The sequence below is a fragment of the Neopsephotus bourkii genome, unplaced genomic scaffold (genome assembly GCF_033783945.1).
Source record: "Neopsephotus bourkii isolate Nb327-2 ecotype Australia unplaced genomic scaffold, CSIRO-AGI_Nbou_v1 NB_1765, whole genome shotgun sequence".
Classification (NCBI taxonomy): domain Eukaryota; kingdom Metazoa; phylum Chordata; class Aves; order Psittaciformes; family Psittacidae; genus Neopsephotus; species Neopsephotus bourkii.
Window position 1 is genome coordinate 12,623,077 of NW_026902239.1, and position 27,630 is coordinate 12,650,706.

The following is a 27,630-nucleotide window of genomic DNA, read 5'->3' on the forward strand; positions in this document are numbered from 1 at the left end:
AGGCAAAAAGACCTTGGCTGTGATATATCACCTTATTCCAAATTGAGCTCTACTTTTATTTCTGTAAATAAGATTTAGCTCTTCTGGAAAAGTGATAGTAACAGAGTTGAAGTTGGCAACTCAGTTTTAATATAATAAATCTGCCTGCTTTCTGTTATCTTTTAATATCAAACCCAGAAATATAGGGTCACATATTTCAGTTGAAAGTTAATTGAAAATCTCTACAGTGAGGAGTGATAGTTCTTTACCAGTGAAAATGTTTTCATAATTTACTTATAGTGGCATTGTTAAACATTATAAATCTCTCACAATCAAGCAAACTGTAGTTGGTCTTTTTATGAGGGAAGCTTCACGTTTTTATTCCATGCTGTCTTCAGGAAAAGTACTGCTATCATGGCATTGTTTGATTTTTTTTTTTTTAAAGATGCAATATGAAACTTGTACTGTTGAAATTCACTTCTGTACTTTGTTATTGAAGTCTAACTCCCAGCACTGCAGTAGCTGTGATTCAGGTTTCTCCCTTTTACCAAGTCTCTGTAAAATGATCATGTTATTTAGTTACTCCACCCCAAATTATCAGCTTTTTTTTTTCCAGTGAATTGAACTGAAACATCATGGTAGAACTTTTTAGGAACAAGAAGCCTTAAAAGAATGCTGGTTTTGTTTGTGAGCTGGTGACACGGTCACAGCTTGGTCGTCTTTTTAAAGAATGATGCTTAAATGTGCAGGGTAGGGCATCAATAAAAATAGCACTATGTCATCAGAAATATAATGCATGCCTTCAGTAAATGTCTAACTCCAGTAAGAAATTGTAAGATAGAAAATACATTTGTTAAATAGCAGTAGCATGTGCAAGTTCAGACCATGTGGATGTTGTAGATCTTCTATTGATGTTGTTTCTCTGGCAACAAGCTTGTTTTGGGTACCCTTCTTGGAGAACAGTTTTCCAGTTTAGTATCACTCCCTCATGTAATTCATGGGGAGTTTGGTGGAGTTCTGAGGCAGATGACAAAGTTGCTTATGGGACTTGTCAGTCTGACAGGTACAGACAGGATATACAAGCACATGCTGTATTGTTTGATTCACCCCTGTGTGAATGGGTCCAGACACCCATGTATATCAGAAGGAGAAGCTTTTTAAACAGAATCTCTGTTGGAGGTTCTAGTCTGCTTTATTTTGTTCTGGGAAACAAAAATGTGCAGCTGTTGCTTGCTTGACCTTAAATGGAGAAGATCTGGGCTCTCTCCAGTGGGATTAGAAATCTTCCACTAGAGCATGTTTCTTATAAACTTATTTAGGGATCTGGATATTTGGGATAATGTCCAAAAAGAGGTGTGTTATACTGCAGCATACCAAGTCCTTTATTTAAATAATGATAGTAAAAATTCTCTTCACACTGGACTATGGTTGTGTTTCATATACGAGTTTTTTAAGTTTCCAGCTGCAGACACTGGGCACCTGTATAATCTGTGTAGATTTTGAGATGTCTGTATCTGATCTGTTGGTAATCCGTGGCCCTGCATAGAAATGAACCATAATCCAAGCGCAATTATAACACACAGGTCAAAAAAAAATTAGCAGTAAGTCTGAGAAGTCAGGCTAGTGCATAATTTCACAGTGCTGCTGCAGTTTTGTCTCATACTGAATATATTACTATGACACCACACTGCTGAGGTTCTTGGGTTGCACGTGTTTGATTTAAAAGTAACTAAAAACAAAGAGAAGGGAGAAATGGATGCTCCCACAGACATGCATCAGTTTGTGTGTGTATGTGGGCCGGAATAGCAGGTTTTGGTATTGAAGCTGAACATTGAAATGATAATTTCCCCTTTTGTAACCAGAATTTTTATGGTCTGACTCCAAGATGCTTCCTGCAGCAGGTGTAATTGTTTTTAGCCATCCAGGTGTCAGCAAATGTGGCTTTTATAAGATGCTTTTTGTCCATCTCTGCTAGGGTAAAAGACCCAACTAATGTTGCATTTGTACTACAGGTCTAACACAACCTAAAGGGAGAGTTTTTCCTTCTGAAAGTACAGGAGAAGCAGTTATTTTCAGGTGCTGTCAACAGCATTCAACTTTTACACCAGGTAAGGAGATAGCCTAATCAATTCAGAGATAGCATCATTTTTTTTAATTGCTTTGAGGTTTTAACAGATTTGGCTCATGTTTGTTTTACCTGATGCCTCCTTTGATGGTTGACTTCATTGATTCTCCTTTCTGGAATGTCAGTGGGTTTTGGATGTATGTGGATGAAATTGCCTTTCTGAGGCTGAAGATTTTCCTCCTTATATAGTGAGACTTGAAATCTCTGTTAGTGTTACAGGACAGAGCTCTGCTGAGAAATCTAGGCTTTGTATTGTGTTATTCTCCTCTGGGACAAGAAGTGGTTACTTTTCCTAAGCATTGGACAATCATTAAATTAGTTTGATCTTCACATTCTGTTCTTCACTATAAACAAGAACTTACTTTCTGAAGCTGCAACTTGTGAAGCATACCATTGCAAAGTGATTTAAAAACTTGTACTAAATAAATTAATGGGAAATTATACAGCTGGGGCTGAAATATTTCTCATTTTGGGAGTGCTGAAGGCTCTGGCAGGACTAGTCATCTGATTTGTTACTAAGCAAAGACATTTTCAGAAAGGTCTTCTTGAATGTTTTCAGTTGCTGTTATTGGCATGAACTTTTAACCATTAAAGTAGATCACGGGGCTCAGGAGTGCGTAACGCCTGTTTTTTTGTCTTTGGTGCTTTGACCCCATATTAGGAGAGAAATAAAAGATTTTGCCTGGCTCTTTCTCTGAAAATCCACCTTACCCTTCCTCTTCCTGTACCCCCACAGGGAGCACTTATTTCACTTGGAGGAAACGCAGCAGAGACTTGACCTATGCAGCCTTTTTTGCAGCAAAATATTGACAGCACAAAAACCCATGCTGTTTCAAATCCCTGGTTGCTTTCATATCAATGAAGTGTACTTTTTTTGCTAGATTAATGACGGTCAAATAATTGGATAGTAACAGTTAATTGCAGTGGTACAAAGTGTCTTCAAAATAACAACATGATACAGAATAAAAGTTTGATCTTCATTGCAATGGAAATTTTATTTCTCTGAAATGCCTGGGAGAACTGTATTTTGGTGTTTACTGATGTCCTCAATTGGTTAAGCTGAACAATGTGCTTTAGGCGATGTGCTGAGATCCTTATACCTAAGAAACTGTGTTGAGTGTCATTGAGATAAACTGTTCTAGGAAGCACAGAGATTAGTTGTGTTATTTGACGTGCTATGAGTGATGGATGAACGGTGGGACAAAGGCATATGAAGGAGAGATAAAGTTGGGAGACCATGTTCCAGCTGCCAAGTGGTGGTGCTGGATTATCTCCACTGAAACAGTAACTGCAAGATGGGGAGAAACAATTGGGATTTAGACTTAGCTGCTACTTATTATCACCTGAAGGTTGTACTGAAAGGGATGCATGAAAATAATGCTGAAGGAATGCATAGAAATTACCAAAATGATGAACACATTAGCAGCATTTAAAAGCTAAAAGGTTCTCTCATGCAGGGTATTGCAGTGACCATCCTCATGTAGTGTGGAGGGGGAGCTGCTAGGTGAGTGGCCTCAATGGCTTTCCTCACTGGGATCTTCATTCATATTAACGTGGAGATTGCACAGATCAGACATTTAAAGAGTTTTTATGCTAATTTTCAATTGGTCCTACGTAAAGATGAGCAGATGGGAAATGTGGACTGGGAACACCTTTCGTTCTCTTGGTTGGCATTAGAGTGGTGTCTTCTTCCACTCAGTACTCGCACCTATTGCCCTGCTGTTTGTTTGTTGGGTTCTTTTTTTTACTTCATTTCTAGGGAGTGGCTATAAATAAGACTAGCACAATTCCCATGGTGTATGTTAGCTAGCTATCACTTCCTTTCTTTGTTACATGCCGTTCATAGCGAAAACACTAAGGGATTTTTGCTTGTTTGTTTTTTATCTTCATCAGAAATCACTGAAGTTTATTTAAATAACAGAATATCTTTTGCTTCTTCAGAAATTAAGTGCTGTTTCACAGTTACATATGTAGGAAAAAAATCCTTTGTTTTAAGGTTTATTTTTTCTGCTCTTAGCACTCTAGAAAATTAGGATCCTAAACACTCTTACTTGATAATTGGAGGTACAAAACTTTGTATTTTTCTTTATTCTATTGTAGAATGTGCAAAACCAGTAACGTTGATCTGATCCTCTGCTTTAAACTGTCTCTGAGCAACAAAGTAACTAGATAGAGATGTACATACAGCTTTTAACTAGTTGTTACTGAACCAGCTTTTAGTTCTTTCCAAATGTTTAGTATTACTGATGAACTATTAGACAGTATACAAGGTTTGCTGCAGATGCCCCACTTCTAGCAGAGTGGCACATCACTACTTTGGGAATCATCTTCCCCTCTCATTCTCTTAGTACTGGATGCAAAAGGGAGTCTCCAGCTAGAGCACCAGGAGACCTGCCTCTGTGTGTGGTGTGTGACGTTTTCTAGCATGCTGAAAAATAGATTCAGGTCCTCCCAAACAGAACATGCAGCTTCATCTCCATTTTGGCTCCAAGGAAGTGCTGGGTGGATAAGGCTTTGTTTTTCTTTATAATTCAATCAAAAACTTCATTCAACACATGCTTGTATTTCTTTAGGTGGGGATAATCTCATGTGTTTCTGTTAAAACCAGTATTTTGCTTACAAATTGGTTTCCGTGCTAGAGAATCTTGCTGTGATTTAATGCTCTTTTGAGAGCCTTGGACAAATTGTCTTTTCTCTTGTCTCAGTTTTCCTTTCTGTAGAATGAGAATTATAAGGCTAGTTTCTTTTCAATGTACTTTGAGACCTACAAGTGATAAGTACTAACTACTGGTAATGGAAGTGATATTTATTTTTTGTGTGAACTTTTTCTACTCTTTCTGCTTATATTAAGAAGGTGCTAGGACTTCCCCCAGTTTATCTTCTAAGGAAGGAAAACACTTTCACACAGTGACACAGATGTTCAAATGCACCCTTACGTCATACTGCTACTTTTGTTAGAGACAAGTGCGTTTCAAGTACCCCTCATAAACTCAAGTGGGAAAGGTTCATAGTCTGGATGGAAGCCAAACAATTTAAATATCTGTCACTTACTCCACACACAAATTGTGTGACTATCTTCCATGCTTGCGTGATGCTCAGTTTTACAGACAGGCCAGTGTTAAACTGGCTGCCTTTCTTCTGTTCCTCAGTGGCACAAAAGTTTCAGGCTGGGATTTTCAAATGTCTGACTTTTGAGATTCCAGGACCTGATTTGTCAGAGGCACAAAGCCTCCAATTCCATCTAAAATTTAGAAAGTCATGTAAATGCATGGTGTCTCCATGTGAGTTTAAAATTACTATTTTCTTCCAAAATAATTGTTGTTTACATGGAGATATGTGATATATGTGATGCTGTAAAGGTGGCTTTACAAAATCCCCCACTGCTGTTTATAGAATATCCTTGTCTTTTTTTACTTTTTTAATCTGTGTTCATGGTGATGAGAGCTAGAGAACAAAGGTTGGGAGGAGCATTGTTGGAGGTGTGTCTTTATGTCTGCTTACTATTGTGGTTTATCAGTCTAAAAGAGAGTGGGGAAAACAGTATATTACTTAATCATTCCTTCTCCAGGTGCTGTCAGTTATAACATGTACAGAAGTTGCATCATCAAAACTTGGCATGCACAGATTCCAGTAGTTTGGCTAGGCTCCATTCTTTTGGCAAGTGCCCTTAGAGACCAGTTGTGGATTGTCGTTTTTTACACCAAGTGTACTTTTGCGAGTTTGTGTGAATACTTGGGTTTGTTGTCATATAAGTATTTTGAACATTTCTGCTTTAATTTTGTGGGAGTGTTTTGTTTCTTTTTGAAGTTCAGTTAAATGTGATGATATTGCACTCATGGTTCGTGTTTCTTTTAGTCATGAAAAGTTGACACAAACAGAATGCAGAATTGAGGCTCAGGTTTCTGATTCAGGGACCAACACCCTTCACAGAATCTACAGATCTTCCATTTGGAAAATTGGGGTCCTTGATAAAATGCAGAACATCATTTTTCCCCACATGTGTACTCCTGCTTCATGCTAAGTTCAAAGTGACTTCTCTGTCTTTAAGTGTGTTTGCGTGTTTTGTTAAGAGGATCTGATGCTCTGTGCTTATTAGTCTCTCTTAAATCTTCTTTTCCAATTACTGCACGGCAGGCATTCCCTCCCTCCCCCAATAATCACCAAAGTGGCACTCTCTTTTCATTATCCTTGTGGTTCAGAAGGGCTGCAGGCGGTTTCTGTGCAAGACTGATGACCAGCTCTGCTCGTCCTTGCAGGGTATGTGCAGGCTCGTAAAAAAGAGAAACCTTTTTGCTTTCTTTCTGGGCCACTTTTTGCATTCACTCTTTTTTTTTTGGCCTTGAGCAGGAGTTATAAGTAATGAATGAGCAACCAACACTAGCCCTAAGTATGCTGGTATTTGCAGATATTAGCAGTGTAAATTTTTATAAACTATCAGAACTTGGGTGAAGATGCCCGAATGCAATGGTTGAGATATTTCAGTTTTAGGGGCACTTTCATGCATGGTTAATTTGCTCCTTCTCTTGTCTTCTCAAGTATTCTTTTTTTTTTTTTTTTAATCTGTTTCTGCCTTTTTGTATAGCTCATAAATTTTTGTAGTGAATAATGTATGTCCTGCATTTGTACAGGACTTAAGCCAGTGGTATTTTTGTCATATTTGATTAACTGGAGTTAGTTTTGGTCATGCTGCATTCTAGGCCAGAACAGGAAACAAAAAAATAAAATCAGTTTAACGTGAAGCTTTCACTAAATGGTTATAAAAAGGAGAGTGATGTTACAGTTGTTCTCCTTGTGGAAGCTCCCTTTCATCTCCACATTTATGTTAATTTGTTTTAGTGACAAACATTTGAATTTAAATGTAATGGGAAGATAAAATGAGCACTTAATAAAACAAGTGTTTCTATACTTAGGAAACACCCAATTGTTATCAGTGGAAAATTCCAGTCACTGTTGCTTTTAACGTCATATTAAGTGGCACATAGAAGTGTTTTGTGTTCATAACATTTGCCAGAATATAAATGGAAAGGATTTCTGACAAAAATAATATTGGTGTTGTGTGGAGCATAAAGGAATGTTATAACATCACATAAAAGCAAGAGTAGTGTCAATGTTCATATGAAGATAAGCAGAAGAGGGTGTATAATCTAGCGTGCAGCTCTGGGAGTGCCAGTTTCACCCTTTAAGAGCATAGTAGAATAAGGTGCCAGAGACTGGACAGTCATGGAGGACTGCTGAGTGGCTCCAGCCTCTTGTACTGAGGTTATCCTTGACTCGTACAGTAGCAATGTGCATCCTTAAGGATCTTGCAGAGTCTCTCCAGAGTTAATATATTGACTTTGTGTAGTTAATTGTTTGAGGCTTTTGCACAATACCATCAAGGGTGCTGCAGGGAATGAAACCTTGCTAGTTAAGTGGTAGCCAACATTCCAGTTCACTTCCCTTACTAATCCCCTGTTAAATTCCTGTTTTATTCAGAAACCTCCGCTAGACGCAGATTTTGAGCACGTACAGATCTATCACATTTAGTCTCTGACTATAGGCCAGGACTGTGCTGCTGGTCCTGTGTATGCACTTGTAATTCAGATAGCCAGCACAGGCAGGATATTTCAAAAGAAAGTGCAGGAGGCTTTTGTTTTCATTCTCTCATGCCACCTTCATGTGGAAGTTCCACCTGATTGCATATCTAAACACCTGGTCCTGACCAATAACTTGACAGTGTCACAGCAACTGCATAGTAGTATATTTTTCAGAAGCTTAGAAAATATCCAGTCTGCAAACTGATGGAGGGTTTGGCACTGTCTGGAGTTGAGATAATTCAGCTTGCAGTTGTGCAGATGTGCCACTGTAAAATGTGTTGTCTTGTATGCTGCTTTTCTACTTAACAGTGTGTGCCAGCGCTAGATTTCACAGGGTCTTGTACAATGAATCTGGTAGGAGCCTGTCCCAGATACAAATAACCCTTGTGTATGGGATGAAGGGACAGTGTAGGACTAGGGCTGTCAGGAGGGAGCTGAAAGGTATGGATGTTTGAAGTGGTGAGTAAGGGCAGGAGAACAGCCCCCTGCCCCTTTAATAGCAATGTAAATTTTCATGTAAAGGCCATGGTTAAGTGACCATGCATTTGCTATCAAATCCCTATAACTATGCCATCAGTAACAAATCTCTGCTTGCCTTTTTTTTTTTTAATTATTATTATTTTTTTCCCCTGCATGGTGAATTCTATACCTGACCTTAGCATTTGTTTTCTCCCATCTCTCTTAGTATCCCAGCAACCATGTAGTTGCTATGCTTTGCTCTTAATTCATCTGTAAGCTATTGTGCTAAGGGATCATGTCTTCCTCTCTTGCTGTGGTTATCAAACCTGACCTTGATAAAGTTCAGAAGCCTCAGCTGCAGTATAAACAGTGTTGGGGAAGGAGAAAATGTACAAAACCCGGTAATTTGTAGGACAGTCAAATTCCTCCCTGGCTTATGTGGGTCAGATTTGTGAGGTCTCTTAATAAAGCGTGTAATGCCTTCTGTGCAATGGGGATTTCATTTGTGAAGGAGGCTTCAACATTCTTGTAGAAGTGTAATGGGTAGAGGGAGTGCTGCTTTTAGGACGCATTTTAATGCCATTACTGTTTTTTGTTTTCCTTTTCAAAAGCTTTCCACTTTCTAAAAGATACAATGGTAGTATTGTCTGTAAATCGTCAGCATTAGCATTTTATTTTTTATTGGAAAAGATTTAAAAGGTCATAAAACAGATGCAATAATACGATTCCATCTAACCAAAGAGAGGCATGTTGCCCCCCACCTTGCAGAACAGAACAACTCATTATCATAGTTTTAAACACTTGCTGCAAAGAGGAGAAGGAACAGGTTAGTGCACTAGCAAAGGCCTTCATGTGCTTGCTTTGTAAAGACCTGTATGATATTGCAAAACTGAATGGGTCTGATTCTTATAATAGCAAAAAAACCTGTGTGAAAACAGCAGGTGTGGGGGAGTGGGAATTGTCCTTTATTTGTTGTACTGTTTGACAATTTTGAGGTTCCAAATTCCCAACACAAATTTAGGATACAGCAAACTGGGTTTGTGTGTCTGTCATGCTGGCTGCTTATTCTGTGGAAACCTTTTGTGTAGCATTCATTCAGTAGAAGTGCAGCTATATATTTTTAAAGTGAACTGTTTCTTGAATGAGTTTTGATCTTGGTTTTCAATCTGTGAAGTTTGAGCATAACTGTGATCAACAGTTCTATCCTTAGCCACATGTACTTGGGCCCAGCATAATTTAACACTGAGAAGTCCTTATGCATTATCAAGGACTGGCTTGCCCTTTAGTTCCTAAACTTTATTCAGTGTAGGTCCTAAAATCTTAACCTTATTTCAGTTTTTTGTGAGATGCTACTTTTCTCCCAGTTTTTAATTTGCTTGGAGTTTTTTTGGTGTTTTTATCTTTTTCCTCCCATACTTCTACCCCAAATTGTCATATTGCCCTTCCATCAACCTTGGTTTGCGTGAACTTTCAGCCTAGGAAATAAAGTATTTGCTGGCAGATTTTATGTCTCTTTAGTCTTTGTGGTATTTAGCTCTTTACTTAATCGCTCTAAGTTTTTTAATCTTTATAATTTTTCTTCCTTGAACATGTTCTACTATTTCAGTGACTTTCTGGTACTACAAGGCCAGAACCAAACATGTTTTTCCAGCTGGATGTATGCCAGAGCTATTTAAAGTCACTGTTTTACTCTTTTCTTCACCCACTTTCTCCATGATGTGACATATTGTACATGGGCAATTCAGACGTGCATTAAGCTGATTTTCAGGCACGTTAAATTGTGAACTCCTATCAAGTTTATTCGCCCTGTTGGTTTTGATTCCTCTTACAATAATTACTTTGCTATTTTTTTTCTCTGTGTAAAGTATGTGTTAGGGATGTTTTTTTCCAAGCCTTACTCATTTTATTTATTTACGTATTTTCTGTGCTGGATTTTACCACTCGCAGTTGGCAGGGCTGACCTCTCTATGATTCAACTTTATTAATCAGTACCTCACAACTCAATGATGGTTCAATTTTGATTTTAATTATGTCCTCCTCCATTTAAAAATTCCCTAAAGAATGCCATGTGTACTAATGGCTGGAATAAGGGTGCAAGGGCATGATTAGGTGTTCTCTCCCTCATGACTGGTGGAGATTTGTGTAAGTACAGCAAAATGTGATGCAGCCTAGGTATTGCTGCCAAGAATTGCAATGATTATATCCTGCTGAGCAGAAAAACCATCTTCCCTAAATGGCAGCAGCAGAACAGAGTGGAGTGGTAGGCAGGTGGTGGTGAAATACAGACACCCCAAGTCGAGATTTCTTGTCTCAGTCCATTGCCTTGTTTTTACCCATCTGGGAATCCATTGTGGTGCTGCTTTGTGACTGTTCTTTCTAGTAGGCACTTTCTGTAAAAATGATTTCTTGCCTTCCTTTTAAAGTGATTTGAAATTAAGGCCTGATTCCATGGTTGCAGCCTCCTTTCAGCTTTCCTGCATGAGAGCCCCTAGCTCTGTCTTGTTTTGCTGGCAAGAAGATGGATGGTCCTCAGGATTGTATGAATTAACATTGCTGTTGAACTGAATCACTTGGCCTGATGTTAGGAGGAAATCTGGGTGGGAAGGAAGCAATGGATAAACCCTTCTTTCCTTACCCAGGGAAGGGAGCAGCTGCAGAGTTCACCAAGGATGGCTGCTCTGCCTTTACAGATCTAATCCTTTTCCCATCACAGGGAAGCAAAGAGCAAGAGGCTTCTCTGTAATAATACTCCATTTGGGCTTGCTGATGCCACATCCACCTCTTCTTTCTCCCTCATTGCTCAGTGAGATGGTAGGGCAAGTGCTGTGTCCCTGAGGCACAACCTGTGAAGATGCTTCTATACGGACACTCCTATTCCTTTTTCCTCCACTGTCAGGTGAATAAACGGAACCATTTGTGCTCTTGCTGATATTGGTTGTGCAAATTTTTTGCTTTGGATTAGCTGCTGCTAAGGAATTAGCTTTCTCCTGAATACTGAATGCCTGTAAAATGCAGAGAGAGAAGAATGATACCTGCAGAGGGGGGTTAATGATAGCAGGGCAGCACAGGCAGTTGGCCAAAAGGGATCATTTACTTTGCATAACTTCTGTTGCTCTCTTTGCTGTTAGTAATGGGCTGTGAAAACGTTACAGCTGTAGTAGGGATAGTGCAAAATTATTTAAAATGCAACTTTCAGGGAAAAAAAAACATTAAAATCTATTGCTGCTTTTGAGCAACCTGGTATAGTGGAAGGTGTTCCTGCCCATGGCAGGAGGCTTGCAGCTAGATGAGCTTTAAGGTCCCTTCCAATCTCAACCATTCTGTGATGCTGTAGTTCCGCTATTCTGTGAGATCAGCTATTACTTTGTTATTTTTGGACTACACCTTTACTTCGTAATACAGCACGCTACAGGGAATGCTGTGCTACTCTGTGCTGAGACACTGAACTGATTTAGGCTGAAATGACAAGCATGTTTGAAGAAGATTATTTTGATTAGCACAATTAAAGCTGCAGCCATGATTGGCCTAACTTACTCAAATGTCATTGTCCAGAGAAAAATTATTTTCTCACTGTTAAGAAACATGATGGAACCAGTCTGTAATGTGTGTTCCGGTAATAAATATTTGGATATAGGCTAACATAGGAAATATTTTCTTAATCTGTTTTCCCCCCAGCAGCTAGCTGTGCCTCAGCAGTGACTTGAAGGCTTGCCAGGTTGTGAAAGTCAAGGCCAAGCCCTTGTCAAAAAACAAGCTAGTGGGGACCTTTGGATGCCACTGTGCAAAGGACACTGTTTTAACTGAACAGATGTTCTCAGTCCAAGGCTGATAACTCTTGGAAAAGGTGCCAGGTGACAAAAATAGTTGTATTTTATAGGGCTGGTATTTTGCTTTGTAGCTGTGGAGAATTCAATTTGAGGACTTGAAGTTGTGTATGGCTTTCTGTATATGAGTCCTAAAAGTGTAGCTTACTCTCATTATTTGGCTTTGTATACTTGGGAGACAAAATACTTGAGTCTAAATGGACCACTTGTATGTTGCCACACCATTCAAAGCAGCTAGAAAGCTGTTTGGAGTAGTCAACACCACGTGCTCATAAATGAGTCAAGTGTCTTGTAATTCTTGGAAGTGCTAAGGAGTAATTTTAGCTTTTTTTTTTTTTTTTAATTGGCTGAAACATGATATCAGAAACGATTTTTTGTTGTTGTTTTCATCTGTTCAGAGTGACAAATGGAAGCACACAGTTATGATACAAAATATTCTATTTGTTGTTATGTATGTATATACTCCATAAGATTAGCTATATTCCAAAGCCAAAAGCACCTCAGTCAATCAGCTAAGGAGGCCTTATATAGTAGGTTAAAAACCAAACCAACACTACTAGTATCATTTAATGGGCAAAATACTAGTCTGTTCTTAACTTTACAAAACTTCTTGCCTTGGTTTTCAGCAGTTTTAATGTTTAATTGACTTCTTGTATAGGCACTTATTGTACCAAAGTTAAAGAGTTTCTTTCTAATTTTAGGGCAAACTTAAGTTTGCAAAGGTGCTAGATTGAAGTAAGGGGCTTCCACTGAAGAATCTTGCTAGAGAACCACCGGTAACTTCTAGAATGTTTTCAGTTAAGATGGGTTCATATTTAAATAGTTGTGTTTCATCTCTTAGTTTCTGTAGTTTAAAGACAAAATTCACTGTGTTCAGTAAGTGGGTTGATTTGCTTTATAAAGGTCATATATTTCTCGTTTCTCATGTCAGACCCTTGTGGGCTGTTTCTTTTGGGTAGAGATTGAATTTCTGGCTCTGAAATTTACCTGATCCCAACTGCATTAAGGACTGTTTCTCTTTTTTTGGCTGTGGTGTAGTGCTGTTGAGGGGGATATAGAAAAGCATTTTTCAGCACTGTAGTGGGAGAAGCAAAGGAAAAAAAATCATGACACAGTGTACAGTGATAGCTCCTGGTGTTGTCAGTTTATATTGCATGACACGGCATCTGTGACTAAGAGACTTTCACTGAAATAGTTTTGAGCTGGTGTCTGTTAATTCAGCCAGTCATGTGGATCACTGTAATACAAAACAATATGTGACAATCCTAAAGTATTCTGTGAGCACCAAACACGACTTTGAAGTTTATCTCGTCTGGATTGAGTGACCCAGGCAAGGTTAAATTTAGATTAATTGATCCTTAAAGACTCCGCACATGTATTACTTACAGGAAGACTCATGACTTGGTATCTTTCCTAAGTCTTACTAGAATGTTGCCCAAACAAAAGGGACCTAAGGCGATGAAACTGAATTACGATTTCTTTTTTAATGGTAATATTGGTCATTGTGCATGAAAGATGAAGCAAGACAACTGTTAAATCCATCACAAATGAGTAGATCTTAATCCAGGCAGCACTTAGCTTTGCTATTCCTTGCCTCCTAGTAGAGCACAGTGCCATCTTTAACGTAACTTCCTTGAACAACCATAGGTTTAATGAACTGACTTAGCAGAAATTGCAGGTGTTAAAAATTTTATTCCCACAAAACTTTCAAACCTAGAATATGCTTGCAGTAAGCAGTTGTATAGGTGCTTTTTTTTAGGCACCACATTTGAGAGAATTTTCAAATGCTTTCTGTTAGTCTTATTGCTTGGGGGATGTAATTATGAATGAGCATGGAACAAGAAATATTAACCATAGTCCTATGAACCAGTAGCATGTGCTTGCAGCCCAGAAAGCCAACCGTATCCTGGGCTGCATCAAAAGGAGTGTGACCAGCAGGTCAAAGGAGGTGATCCTGCCCCTCTACTCTGCTCTTGTGGGACCTCACTTGGAGTATTATGTACAGTTCTGATGTCCTCAGCATAAGAAGGACATGGAGCTGTTGGAACAAGTGCAGAGGAGGGCCACGAGGATGATCAGGGGACTGGAGCACCTCCCATATGAAGATTGGCTCAGAAAGTTGGGGCTGTTCAGCCTGGAGAAGAAAAGACTGCGTGGAGGCCCTCATCATAGCAGCCTTCCAGTATGTGAAGGGGGCCTACAAGGATGTAGGTGAGGGTCTCTTTATCAGGGACTGTAACAACAGGACAAGGGGTAATGTGTTCAAACTTAAACAGGGGAAGTTTAGATAAGGAAGAAGTTCTTTACTGTAAGGGTGGTGAGGCACTGGAATGGGTTGCCCAGGGAAGTTGTGAATTCTCCGTCCCTGGTGGTGTTCTGTAAGTCAGTGAACCTTTTAAAAATAAAATTTCCATTTAATATTATTTTACTTTTCCTCGCAATGCACTGTTTATCCCAGGATTACGGGAAGAGGAGTATGTGTGTGACAGTCTTGAAAGATTTTAAAACTAGCAAGTTGTGTCATTTTGTCTCTGATTTTAAGTTACGATGAAAAGATGGAAAATGTGTTTCTGTCCATTTCAGTAGTGGCTCCTGACCAGCACATTATGGTTTGGGGTTTTTATGCAATGGATTCTCTCCATTCAGTATTAAAATACACAGGAAGAAGCATGGCCTGCTTGACAGTTGTTTACCTTATTTTAATTGTTGATGATATGTCTTGGTCCTAATACAGTTAATTGTAACTTCAAATTAAATTTAAAATATTTTAGAGCAGTACAAGTAAAAACAGCCTAAAATCTATTTAAAATAATAAAAAGGTCATATTTTATTTTCCACCTTTTTCCTTCTGCTTTTTTTCCAAAAACTTAAAAAGGCAAGATAGGCCAGGGTGCCTCCCAGATAATAAAAAGAAAAATCTTTTCTTCAGGATTAAAAAACTGGTGGAGGATGGTGATACTTCATGGTAGCTGATGCTGGGATCCCTCATTCTGATCACAAAAGTTCTAACTAAATCTTTCCCTTATGTGGATTCCTGATATAAATTTGTAAGACTTTTTATGTTTGAGTATAAAAATGTTCTTGATAAAATGTCCTAGTTAGTTTACTTCTGAACCATAATGTTGTTGGTTCATATTAAGTTCAGCTGTGGTCCTCCATTCGTTGTAAGGCACATAGCCTGGCTTTTGTGAAGATAAATGGAAAGCCTGAAACCTGTTACTTGTGAAACGTTTATTGTTGGAAACAGAATTTAACCAGAACTGTATTCCCATATTCTGTACTTTAAATGTACACATATCAAGGGGCATTTCTTTTTTTCTGTATGCTAAAGTTACAGGTGGGAGTCAACCAAGTGAATGGTAACAGCTAGCTGCAGTTACCAGCAGGTCTAAAGCTATCAAACCAATTTGTTTGCAGTGCTTACAAGAATTGCAGCAGGATCTGAACGTTTTGTGATGTTTGTTGTAACTATGTAAAATGATTAAAAAAAATAAAAATAAAATGTTTGAAATCACTTGCACTGGGCTGAAGTTTGTTTCAATAAACTTTTTTATAAAAAAGGTTGTTTTACATAAAGCAAATCTGAATTAAACTGAAAAGCAGTTGTCAGGTTTCTGAAACAACAAACTCCTTTGTAAATGCCCAGATAGATATCTAGGATATTATTTACCTCTGTTGTTTAGGAGGCTAATTTTACAATTGTTTTATGCAGGTTCCAAGTGGAACATCTCGTCAGAGTTACCCAGCTACCAGCTATCAGGACTTCAGCAACTGGGAATCTCTAATGAAAATTAAAGAGGGTCTGCTAAGACAGAAGGAGATTGTGATCGATCGGTGAGTAACATGCTCACAGCTCCTGCTGCACTGATTAGATGATGTAAAAGTTATGATGTAGAAACTGACTTGCAGGAGAGGTGCTTACTCAGTAAAGTTGCTAGGTTCTGGTCCATGTATTTGTAAAAACATACGTGAGAGGTAATCCTGGTAGGAGTTCTTGATGTTTGGATAAAATGAGGCCTTAACCCAGAAAATGTGCTTTTAATAAAGGGCTTGAGTTTGCTTGTAGAACATTGAAGAAGGGCGCTTATATATTTGACATAAGTGTCATTTGCCTCAGTCTGTGTTTCAATAATTAAAGTCTTGGCTTGTGGCTGAGAGAAGAGTGGTTTATCTTGAAATAGGGTAGGTTAGGGGAGTGAGGCACTGGAATAGGTTGTCCAGGGAGGTTGTGAATGCTCCATCCCTGATGTTGTTCAAAGCCAGGTTGGAGGAGGCCTTGGGTAATATGGCTTAGAGCGAGGTGTCCCTGCCCATGGCAGGGGGGTTGGAACTTGATGATCTTAAGGTCCTTTCCAACCCTAACTATTCTATGATTCTGTGAAATAGTTGTGTCGTCTTATTGATATTTTGCTCCACAGCATGAGGAAAGCTGTGTTAAGCAGGTGTGTGTTGATCACAGGAATGTCAGGCGTTCATTATGAAAGTTTTTATACTTCATGTACCAGTTTCTTTTTTTTTAATGGGTGGACAATTTGGGCATAATTTACTTTGGGATCAGGAGGATTATGTTTGTGCAAGATCTTTTCCTTCCTCTGTTGTGACAGAGCAAGGAAATGCAGTGGTTCAAGGTGTTTCTGTCCCCTAGTAATCTGTTCAGTAACTCTACTGGCACTGTAGTGATGACGCTTGGCATCAGCTTACTCAATTTGATGTGGTGCTTAGTGTGCATTTACTTGCCTTTGCAGCTGAAGATGGTATACAAAGGTACAAGCTGCAGGGGCTGTGGCATGGGCACACCATCCCACTCTGCCAGCCCTCTTGGAGAGGTGGTGATCTTCCAAGCAGATAAGCAGTTAAAATGGAAATATCCTTTAACTGTTGCTTAGATCTCCCCCGTCAGAGCCTTTTGATCAGCTGCTTAAAGGCTGTCTAAATTACAGTGGTTTTTTTCAGGCTTGCTGTATGAATATTAATGCTGTATAACCTGCAGCCCGCCTCTCGGGGCCCAAGCTGTGAGCAGCATTTGGAAATACGTTGCCCATGATGGCTAGCAGCAGTCTTTGGTGTCTCTGCAGAGTATATAATCCTCTGCACTCTATATGAAGGCTTGTTATACAGTGGCAGCTACAGAGGCAGTTTGCATTATTCTTTTCACACTGGAAAGGTGTTTACATTCAATGGTGAAGTTTCTGAAGTGACAGCTTGTAACCTAGTTGCTTGCTAACATTACACAATACCGTCCATGCTGAGGAAGAAAAGCTATTTTTTGATATCCACCAGCAGTGTGCTGCTTCTTTTTATGTACAAGTAATACATTTGTGTGACTTAACAATAATGAATACTGTTCTTTCTGGATTTCTGACCAGAAGTTGGTTGAGATGATTCCTTTTCATTCCTCTGAAAAGGCAGAATACCCCCTAGAAGCTACTGAAGCAAAAGGAAGACCACTTAGTGATGTTGCAGGCATTTCCTTTAAGTATACTTGCTGTTAATCATGTTGTAAATTATAATAATGTTGTACAGTTATACATCACAGAAAAAGCTCTTTTTTAATATTGAGTCTCAATTTAGGAAAAACATTTGCTTTAAAAGTTACTATTTTAGAATTAAATAAAATCACGTGATATACGTGGTTTGTATTATTTAAAATTCGTATAAAATTGTATTTCATATCTAAAGAGATAATCTTTAATTTTAACAGGAGATAGTGTTTTCTATGACAAAATAATTTTGGTTTCACTCATGGAGAAAACTGCACATAGCTGCTGCTCAAAATCCTACAAATAGAGCCCCATTATAAAGCAATGGCATTACATTTCTTACTAGATGGGTATTAATAAAACAACTGTGAATACTACCTTTCTTCAAGGTAAATGAAAGGAAAATTTTAATATTACCCATATTTAACATCTGGGGGCACAGGCTTTGCACTGAGAGTCAAGATGATGTTTGAGAGTAAATCTAGGTCTTCCAGCTCCTGGTCTTACTGTGCTTGTGAACTTCTTTTCAGAATTTGAATTTATGGTGACTTAAAATAAAAATATCAAGTGTGGTTAATTAGGATACAGTATGGTGGTAGTTAAATTATAGAATTTATGCTTTCAGGAAGTGGAGGGGGAATTCTTCTGTTGACTGAGGTTTGGTAGTAGGTGTTTGCCGAGAAGACCCTTTCGTACCTGTGTTTTTTATGGAGTTTTAAGAAGTGTAGCCATATCTCATGGTGGCTTTACAAACTGGTAACTGGAGGATGCCTGCAAGACTTGTTTAATTGCGGCTAGACAGAAGATGTCTGGAAGCTGTTGGCGCAGGTTAGCAGCCCGCATGGTGCTCCAGTCCCAGCTGTTTGCTGCTGACAGGTACAAGGAACAGCTGGATGAAAACAGGCGTACCAAGAACACCTTTCTTTTGCCCTTGTCACCAGCCTCACTTTCAACCACAGGGACATTACCATTTTTTTTAAGGTTAAACTCTCTTCTATTGGAAATTAATAGCAGGGTGCTACTAATCCAGGAGGTGGAGGAGATTAACATCATACCATACACCTTGTTCTGCATGGCGGTGCTTAAATCTGCTGCTAAGTGGGAAATGGAGGCTCCGTATGGGGCAGTATTCTTAAACTTTTCTACCTTTATCTTGTTGAGAAAGGGAGTAGGTGCTAGGGAAGGAAAGAGAAACCTGCTGCCTGCTTCCTTTCTTCCCACACAGTGATAGAAAAGCAACAAAAATCCAGCCCTTCTGGATTGGATTTTTAAACTTCCTTGCTTTGCATCAGAAATGTAGTAGTTTGGAACAGCTGCAAGCAAGTTTCAAATAGTTGTTAAAAATGATGCAACAATTCAAGGAATAATGCTTACGATGCAAGTCATCATTCTTTCGTACTTTGGTGTGTCACTGGAAGGTCAAAGCTGTGAATAGAATGTTTAAAAAATGCAAACAGCCACTTGCGTCTCTGACTACAACAAGTGACTTGATTTTTATTGTATACACTTTGTTGAACAGCAGATTTAATAATAGACTAGTTAAAAAGATTTGCGTTGTGTAGTCTGTCCAGCATAGCAAATGCATATTTTAAATGTACACAGTAGCATAAATGGGTGGTTTTAAAAGTGGGTTTGGGTTAGCTTTTTAAAACTGCTGTAGGAGTCACTGCCAATCTAATGAATTATAGCCTGAGGATGGTTTTTAAGTCTGCTTGTAAAAAACAAGGTGGAAACTACTTTTAGGAAGCTAAAATGTGGCATGAGGAAGGGAGCCTGGTATGTGTGTGTATGGGATCACTATGTCAGTTCTTCAAGGTGTGTGTCTTATATTCTCCAGATAAGAACTATTGGTACAGACTGTGAATAACGACTTACAGATTTTATCTGCAGGAGGAAATATGCTGCTGTAACACTTATTACTAGAATGTCTGTCACCTACTGTACAAAATAATTGGATTATATCATTGCCTTACTTCTCTGGTGGTTAGTATGTAACACTACAGTATATTTAGCACCAGAGGGAGCCAACAGTGCTAGTATTGGTTTAGAAAATTACAGCATCACATTTTAATTCTTTGTGTGGCTCCTCTGTTCGGTACATTCACGACCATGAAATTACAGTGTTTGGTACAATTGTGAATGTCTCTTGAGGCTGGCCAGCCACTGTGAATGTCTCTAGTGTGGTCCTGGCGCTGTTTGTTTGGCAGGAACCATGTGTAGGGGGTACATGAATAAATGCCAAATATCTGAACATATGACATAAGCTGCTGAGAATAACACTGCATGCAGTCCAGGCTTGTGCATGTGGAGCTGAGTGCTGTTCTCTTTCAGACAGCTTAAGGGCATTTGAACAGCTTTTTAAAGAAAGGCAGATATACAAGTATAATTCTAGTGAGTGGCTGCCATTCCTCAGGGCATAAGAACATTTACATTCTTAAAACAGTTGCTAAAACATTAGCTTTCCATCCGTAGGTGAACTATGCTTGTTTTCACCAGGGCAAGAGAATTATATTTCCCTTGTCTTGTGTCAAATTGTCCTGACTTAAGTCACTGACATCAAACTGTATGTGCTCTAATAGTGCTCATGTTACTGATAGTGTAAAGCTATAATTTTCTTAATTTGGGATGGTCTGTTAGGATCTGCAGCATTCATATATCCACTTGAGTGATTTTTGAGAAGGCTTTGAAGCTGTATTCCACCGAGGGTCTGAGCATATGCATGTATAACTGTGAGTCCTGTGCAGGGAGTAGGGCTGTGAGGAACCTTCTCAAAGAGTGCCTTGCTATGTGTAAAATGTTCTTTGCTTGCAGTAAGACTGAAAAAGGTACATTTATCTTTTTCTGACACCGCCCATCACCCACCTAACTTCTGACTGAAGCTTTTCTATCTTGGCCTGGTAAACTTTCAGGAAGATTTTGTTACTGCATAGTTGTTTTGTCATGAAATGGAATTTGTCAACATTCGTTTTCACATAATAACCTTAAACTTGGCACTAATGAGAGGATGTAGGGCTACAAAGGACCTATATGCCAGGCCCTAGGGAGAGCAAGGTGCGTAGTGGTGTTGCTCCTGGTAGATGTCAGTGCTAATTGCTATCTGCAGTAATTAATGTTCTACCTTTCTGGGGTGGACAGTTTGGTGATTTATTAGCTGGATCTTCAAAAACTTTTTCTAATATGACTTAGTCTTTCCTCCTAGGTCATATTTTCTAGATCTCTGGTGGCTTTCATCTTCCTTGAGATCTCTCCAGCTGATTAGTGCACCTTCCCTGCCTGCAGTGTCCAAACTGGCCAGTCCAGGCCTCTCTCTGGTTGGGCAGCTCATCTCTCTCGCAGGCCGTGCTTGTGTAGTGTTTGCTTCTTGCAGTATAACAGTGTAGTTTTGGTCAGCTGCAATCCCAGAACTTTGTCTGTGGAACTGGTGCCAAGCTCTTTTCTGTTCTGTAGATGTAAATGTTTTTAGAAAGTTCTGATATTTGGCAGAGCTGAGAACAGCAGGGAGGTGCAAAGCTTACTCTGTATTCATCCTGTTGGGAGACTGCAGAAGTTGAAAACCTCCCACCATGGGAAGGGAGGGTGCAGTCCTCTGGGCAGACAATGTGTCCCACTCATGCCACACACCCCCTTGACAAAGTAGCCCACAGCGTACTCTTGCTGACTGTGCTTTTGCCTGCCTTGATTCAATACTAGCCACCTCCTGTGGGTCAGGGTAGCATTTCAAACTTCCATCAATTTGGAAAAGTCATTTAAAAATAACAGCTGAACCAGAACAAGAATCACTTCTTGACTCTCAGAGGTAGTGTTCCCCTCTTAAAGATAAGTTGTGACTGGTGGAAAGGTAGTATTCACTGTGAACTGCAGGCTCTTAAAACAGACTTTATTGCATAGGAAGTTTGAGATCATGTTTTCTCAAGAACTTTGCTGATGTTGGAGTTCTTTGGCATTATCTTCCAAATTATGGAAAACATATTCCCATTGTTTTTAGGACTTTTTTTACTACTGATCTTTTTCCCTATCAGCACTCCGCACGTTTGGACTTGTGGTCCCAAGGGATCATGTCTTTAGAACAAAGGGATATAAAAGTTAGTATCCAACTTCTTAAGCAAAGAAACAAAGCAGCATATCTCCAGCTGCCGTGTGGAATAAACTGTAATACCGAAGGATCTATATTACATTGTACTTTGCATCCCAATTCTGAGGAAATCTGCTCAGGCGTTTTTATATAAAGCAACTCCTTCTCACTAACTCATAATTTTTTAAGGTAAGCATCGATTGTCATTTGGTTTGTTATGAAGTTACTAGTGTCCCTTCTTTAGTGGTGAGGAAAGTGCTGTTCTAATTTTCCTGAGGTCTTTGTAGATACTAGACCTGTATCTATAGAAGATAGAGGGATTTAGTAGTAGCAGAACTACGTAGTATAGCGGGGCACCTAGATTTACACTAATTTAAATCTCTTAGAAGTTGAGGGGAGGAAGTGTTTCTCTGACAAACCTGGATTTCTAAAGGCTTTTTCATGTTAGAGTAAGTGAGGGGCAAGATGAGTTTATGGAGAATAGATGATTTAATCCCAGGTTGAAGAAAATGTAATTTATTTCCAGATGAATGCATGTACGAGTGTCTGTAAGCATGTGTCCACAGTTGGCTTGTCCTGTGTGAATATGAGAAAATTATGTGAATGTCAGTTATGTTCTACTATTGTTTTTGAGACATACAGAGAAGCAGTTTGTATATTAAGCAGTTTATTTATTATTAATGCTGGTCTCTGAAGACAGTCAGGCTTTTGCATGGTGAGCTTTCAAAGGGGATTTTTTGAGCTCAAGGACAGAACTACAAATGAATCAAAATCAACATCTGCCTCCCACACTGATACTTTACTCTTATGGCTGTAGCTTCTTTTTTACTCATTTAAATGGATCCAGTTAGTGTGAAGTAGCACCAGTGGTTTTCCTCTGGATTCTAGCCAGTTTTGTAAGTAGAGTCACAGTCATCCAGGATGAGGGGAGCTTGGCTGCCGTGTTTGTCTGCAGATAATAGTGGCACAGGGAATATGCACCAGCAGAAGCAGCCCCTCACTGTTTGTGGGCAGAGACTACAAATTTATCAGACACGTAGTTGAAACACACATGTAAAGCCTTTTTTTGGTCATTCCCTAGGCCCCCTTTAAGAGTTTTCTGAGTCTGACGTTTACATACAAATGCCCTGGTAAGGTGGTGCTCTTATCACTGAGGCCAGTATTTGACTTGCCTTTCTCCCTTCATTGATGTGCATAAGAGCACCAGCTCTCTGGATTGCATAGCACTGATGGGGAGGGCCTCAGCAGAAGTCCCTGTTCCAGTAATGGCAGCTTGGTTGCATCGTACCCACCATGTTGAGGGAGGGGAAGGAGAGCCACAGTGGTGTTGCCTGGGCTCATCTCTTTAGCATTATTGCAGGGTCCCAGCTCTAGGGACCAGCCCCACAGTTTTACTCTGGGCCAGCATTGTTCATATTTGTAGAATCATAGAATGGTTTGGGTTAGAAGGGACATTAAAGATTACCTAGTTCCAATCCCCTGCTACAGGCTGGGACACCTCACACTAGACCAGATTGCTCAAAGGTCTGTCCAGCTTGGCCTTGGACGCTGCCAGGGGTGGGGCAGCCACAACTTCTCTGGGCAATGTGTTCCAGTGTCTTACCACCCTCATAGGGAAGAATTAGTTCCGTATCTAATCTAAATCTCCCCTCTTTCAGTTTAAAGCCATTCCCCCTGGTACTGTCACTACATGCCTTTGTAAAAAGTCCCTCTCCACATTTCCTGTAAGTCCAATTTAGGTACTGGAAAAGTTTTATAAAATCTTCCCTGAGTCTTTTCATCTCCAGACTGAAAAAGCCCAACTATCTCAGCCTGTCCTCATAGGAGAGGTGCACCAGTGCTCTGAGCATCTCTGTGGCCCTCCTCTGGACTCACTCTAACAGGTCCACATATTACCACAAGCCTGTCCCTGATTTTTATCCTGCAGCTCCTTCAACTTCAATAACTCTTCACTCTGCTCCCTCCCTTCCAGCCCCACAAGGACCAGGGATTGCCAGGAAGCATGAATCTGTGATCCAGTGAGGTGCTGAGAGCACCAGGACCCAGAAGGGATGCCAGCAGCCTCTCTGCAAACAGGGCAGCATAGTGTTAGTGCATTTTCTTCTTGTCATCTGCATATACCAACTGCAAGTGAGCTCCTTATTTACAGACCTGGATTTAGGCAAGCTAGAAACAGCGTTAGGGCACAACTGATGCTCATTACAAGAAAACAGGATAGTTGGTGGGCTCTTTTTTTGCAGTTTGCAAAGGCTCAGAAAGTGGTTTTTTCCTTAGATGTGCAATTGGTTGAAAGTATTCTGGGATTGACTTTTGTCCCCCCTTCCGTTAGCATCAGAAAGCTAGAAGTTTGAGGTAGATTTAGTGAACCACCCTTTCGTACACTTGTTGCTCAGAATTGACTTTCTCCCCAAACACAGTGGCATTTAGGATCAGGGGCTTTTGCTTTCGTCAGCAGGACACTGGCAGAGACCTGTCAGAAGTGTGCTGACATATGTCACTTCATTGCTTTTAGTCCTTTGAGTGTGGGCTTTTAGCTTCCTGATGATTGACATGCTTCGGTTTAATTTAAATTGTTGGGCTCAGCACAAATTACTGTGTGGGAATGGAAGTATCTGTGGCAGGCAGGAAGTCAGATAAGGGGAACTGCTCTCCTTAAACACCATAAAAATAATTACTCAGGTTCAGCATCTTCATCAGGTGGCCTATTCTCCAGTGCCAGCGGTTCCTATAGGGATAATAGTTGGTAATGCTGGGAAAGGCAAGAGAATTGTACCATCCGCCATGACAGTTTTTTAACTTTTCCTTCCTTACAAAGTGTCATTGATCTGCAGTAGTGAAACACAGCTGAACCTTGAAATTTTGTTTGCAAAAGTAATGAATGTTTGAGGAAACAGAAGAAAAGAGAAAGGTGTGTGTGTTTTTCAACAACTGGAAGTAAGCCAAAGTTGTTACTTTGTGAAAATAGTAGGGTTTTATGTAAATAACTTAGCTAGAATGTAAATAACTAACGTGGGAATTGGGACAAAAGAGCTGCCTATAGGGGACCAAAGAGCAAGTACCCACCACTTAAGTCAAGTATGTTGGATAGCCTGTCACTTCAGCTGCATTTCCTGGAAAAGAATGTACTCGGGAGCAGCACAGGGAGGAGTTAAAGTTCGTACACTTTTCATGACATGTTCCTCTGAAACATCAATTTAAATAAGGAATACTTGTAAATATCCCTCCCCAAAAGATGTTTTTCATTCCTGCCTTTTGTGACTTTTTTTGTTAACAAAGTTTTCTCCACCCTCTATGTCTCTTTGATTGGCTGATGACATTAGAGAAGGGTATTGCCTCCTTTTCTCTTTATGTCTGAGGGGAAGAGGTAGGGTTGTGTCAAGGCAGACACTTGTAGTAAAAGAGTGTTTTCTGTTTGAACAAATGAGTTGAATGAAGCCGTGTGAGAAGTGCTGTGACATTTACATGATATGCCAATGACTCTTACTTTGCCATCAACATAGAATTGTAACACTCATTCATGGAAAAAAGAATAGGGAGTTTGTGAAGGAGAGCAGTTTCTGTGGTACCTAGGCACAGTAATTTCACTGAACCTGGTTGTGTGAGCTACAGTCTGGTTTCTGTAAAAGCAAATCTCAAGGTTGGGCTTCTGTCAGATTCTCCCGTATCTTGAGCTCTGTCCGCAGCCTGTGCCCACTTGTATGCAGATGGCTTCTGGAATCACAAAAGGTTGAGGAACTCAATGTCTGAAGATGTCAGTCCTGTGTAAGACTGGCTGATTGGAAATTCCTGTGTTGAGTTACAGGAAAAAGAGTAGGTGCAGTGTAAGTGCAGCTGCATAACTCCAGTGTCAGGGGGAGGGAAGGTGGGGTGGAGTTAATCTAGGGGTTTTTTTAATCTTCTTGAACCCCTTTGGAGACTTGGTGGTGCTAGCAGCAGAGAAAGGGTAGAGTGGAGGACACTTTGGTCACAGCAGTTAGAGAATTTCAGTTTGCTTTGCTCTGGCCCTCTGTGAGCACAGAGGGTGCATATGAGGTTATAAACACTGCATGTAGAAACATACAAAGTGAGAGCATCATTCTCATGAGAGTATACCTGTTTGGAAGGTAAAATACCTCCGTTTCAGGGTCATTTATATCTGGCTTTGGTCTACTCAGAGGGGCAGTTGCCATGTATCTGAGCAGAATCTTGAAAGCACCTAAATCTGAAGGTTGATTGGTTTGGGGGTTTTTTTGAAGGTCTTGGGATGATTGACTGGTGCTAGGGAGGCTTCTGGCGATAGTGTTCCTGCTGTAATACGTGAACTGTGTCTGTGAGAGCCATTTGAACTTTTCCACATTCCCTTTAAATAGAGCTCACAGCCTGTGGTTATGCAGTGGATTAATAGTAACAGCAGTGGGCTAACAGAGGATTAAAACTGTCTTAGCATATGAGAACATCCAAAGACTTATGGGATTGTATGTAAATAGTAAATATGTTTCTATGGTGTTTATCTTCCGTTCTGCTTGTGACTGCTGGGCTGTTTTCAGAATTTTTGTTCTTGGGTGCCATGAGGTTAATGGTATTTTCAGAGAGGCAGTTATGCGAAGAAGTTTTGTGTGGGATCTACACAGCCTTAAAATATTTCTATGGTGTGTTTTGTTGGCAAGGTTTTGTAACAGTGGGGAGTTTCATGCTTTGCAGAGTGAAAAGAGGCAAGCTGGTTACACTCTGTGCTAGAGCAGCTCTGTTTCATCACGGATTAATTTGTCTCACCTTTTTTCCTGCATGGATTTGGTAGGGTAGGGAAAGGATTATGAAAGGAAATACGGTAATGTAGTTCAAACTACACTGGAAGTTCAGAAATACCCTGAAGCATTTACTCCAGGCTGTAGTGTTTAGTTCAAGCTATTGAAGTGAAGGAAGGCATTATTAAGTTACAATCAGCCACAAACAGAAAATCACTTAGTGCCTTCAAGGGATAAGGGACAGATGGATAAGTGATTTTAAAGCACATGGGGCAAGGGTATTTTACTAGATCTGTCTAGTAAGTAATAAGGTGATAAAAAAATTAAAATTACTTTTGTTCATAGGTTAAGACAACTCATACTAAATAATTTTGATATCTGTGACCAAGCATGCACAAAGGTCATCAAGGCTTTCTCTTTTCTCATACAATTATATGAACTATTGGGCTCATATAAGATCTGTTGTAAGTTAAGAGCATATTCTTTTACATAATCTGCAATTCTATTTCTTCCAAAATAAGTTTGCAGCTTTTTGTTTGTAGTGCCATCATAATGACACAAACCAAAACTGTACAGACTTTCAGTGTTAGATAACTCCTTTTACATTTGTACAAGCTTGTTTCATCTAGATATTGGAATGGAAGAGGGAAAACTCAAAATCCTCTGTGGATATACAGAGTATTTTAAGACTTGCTGTCGAATCACATAAATACATCCAGTTGCTCTGTTTTTATGAATTGCATTAAATAAACTGTCCTAAGGGACTACCAAATTGTAACTTGTTTATACTGGTTTTTCATTTATTGCAATTCTTTGTAGGTATAAAAATAGGGAAATATAATAAGGATATTCCACAGGAGTGCATCATATCTTCTGTAATGTGCATAGCTTAAAAGTTTTAGCTTATGATGTAGTCATTATTTTGGAAATATTAAATTCCTCTTGTGAACCAAATAATTGCAGTATAGTTGGCTGATGACTAGGAGAATGTATGTAGCTAAAATACTGCCTTTAACTGGGTTTTCGCATCTTATTTTTCCTCTCAAAATTTGCAGTTGGTGTCTTTTCAACTAATACATCTTTTGTGTTAGTTTATAGATTGTATAATATGTATTCTGTATACTCAGGATATTTCCAAGATGTTCTTCCTCAACATGGTCCTCCCCAAATTAAAAAAAAAACACCAACAAACCAACTTTTGGTCTTTTCCTGTACTTCAGGAGGATTTGCTTTTCCAGTGTGTGCACAGGCAGTTCTTCTCCCTTGAAGTTAACCTGCATTTGCTGTTTATCTCCTCTTAAGATTGGGTTTTCTCATCTTGGTTCAGCATCATTATTTCCATAAAAGCCAATCATACTGCATGCTTAGAGATGATGCTTTGAGAAACAGTT

At 39.5% G+C, this 27,630-nt stretch overlaps 1 protein-coding gene across 5 annotated transcripts in view; it reads left to right on the plus strand.

Moving 5' to 3' along the window:
* The window catches only part of CEP85L (centrosomal protein 85 like), a 129,080-nt gene that overhangs the window by 92,266 nt on the left and 9,184 nt on the right, over positions 1-27,630 (plus strand). For all 5 annotated transcript variants that reach the window (XM_061378091.1, XM_061378090.1, XM_061378095.1 and 2 more), the window contains one exon: positions 15,676-15,797. In XM_061378091.1, coding sequence (XP_061234075.1) covers positions 15,676-15,797 — 122 coding nt within the window. The remainder of the gene's footprint in view (positions 1-15,675; positions 15,798-27,630) is intronic.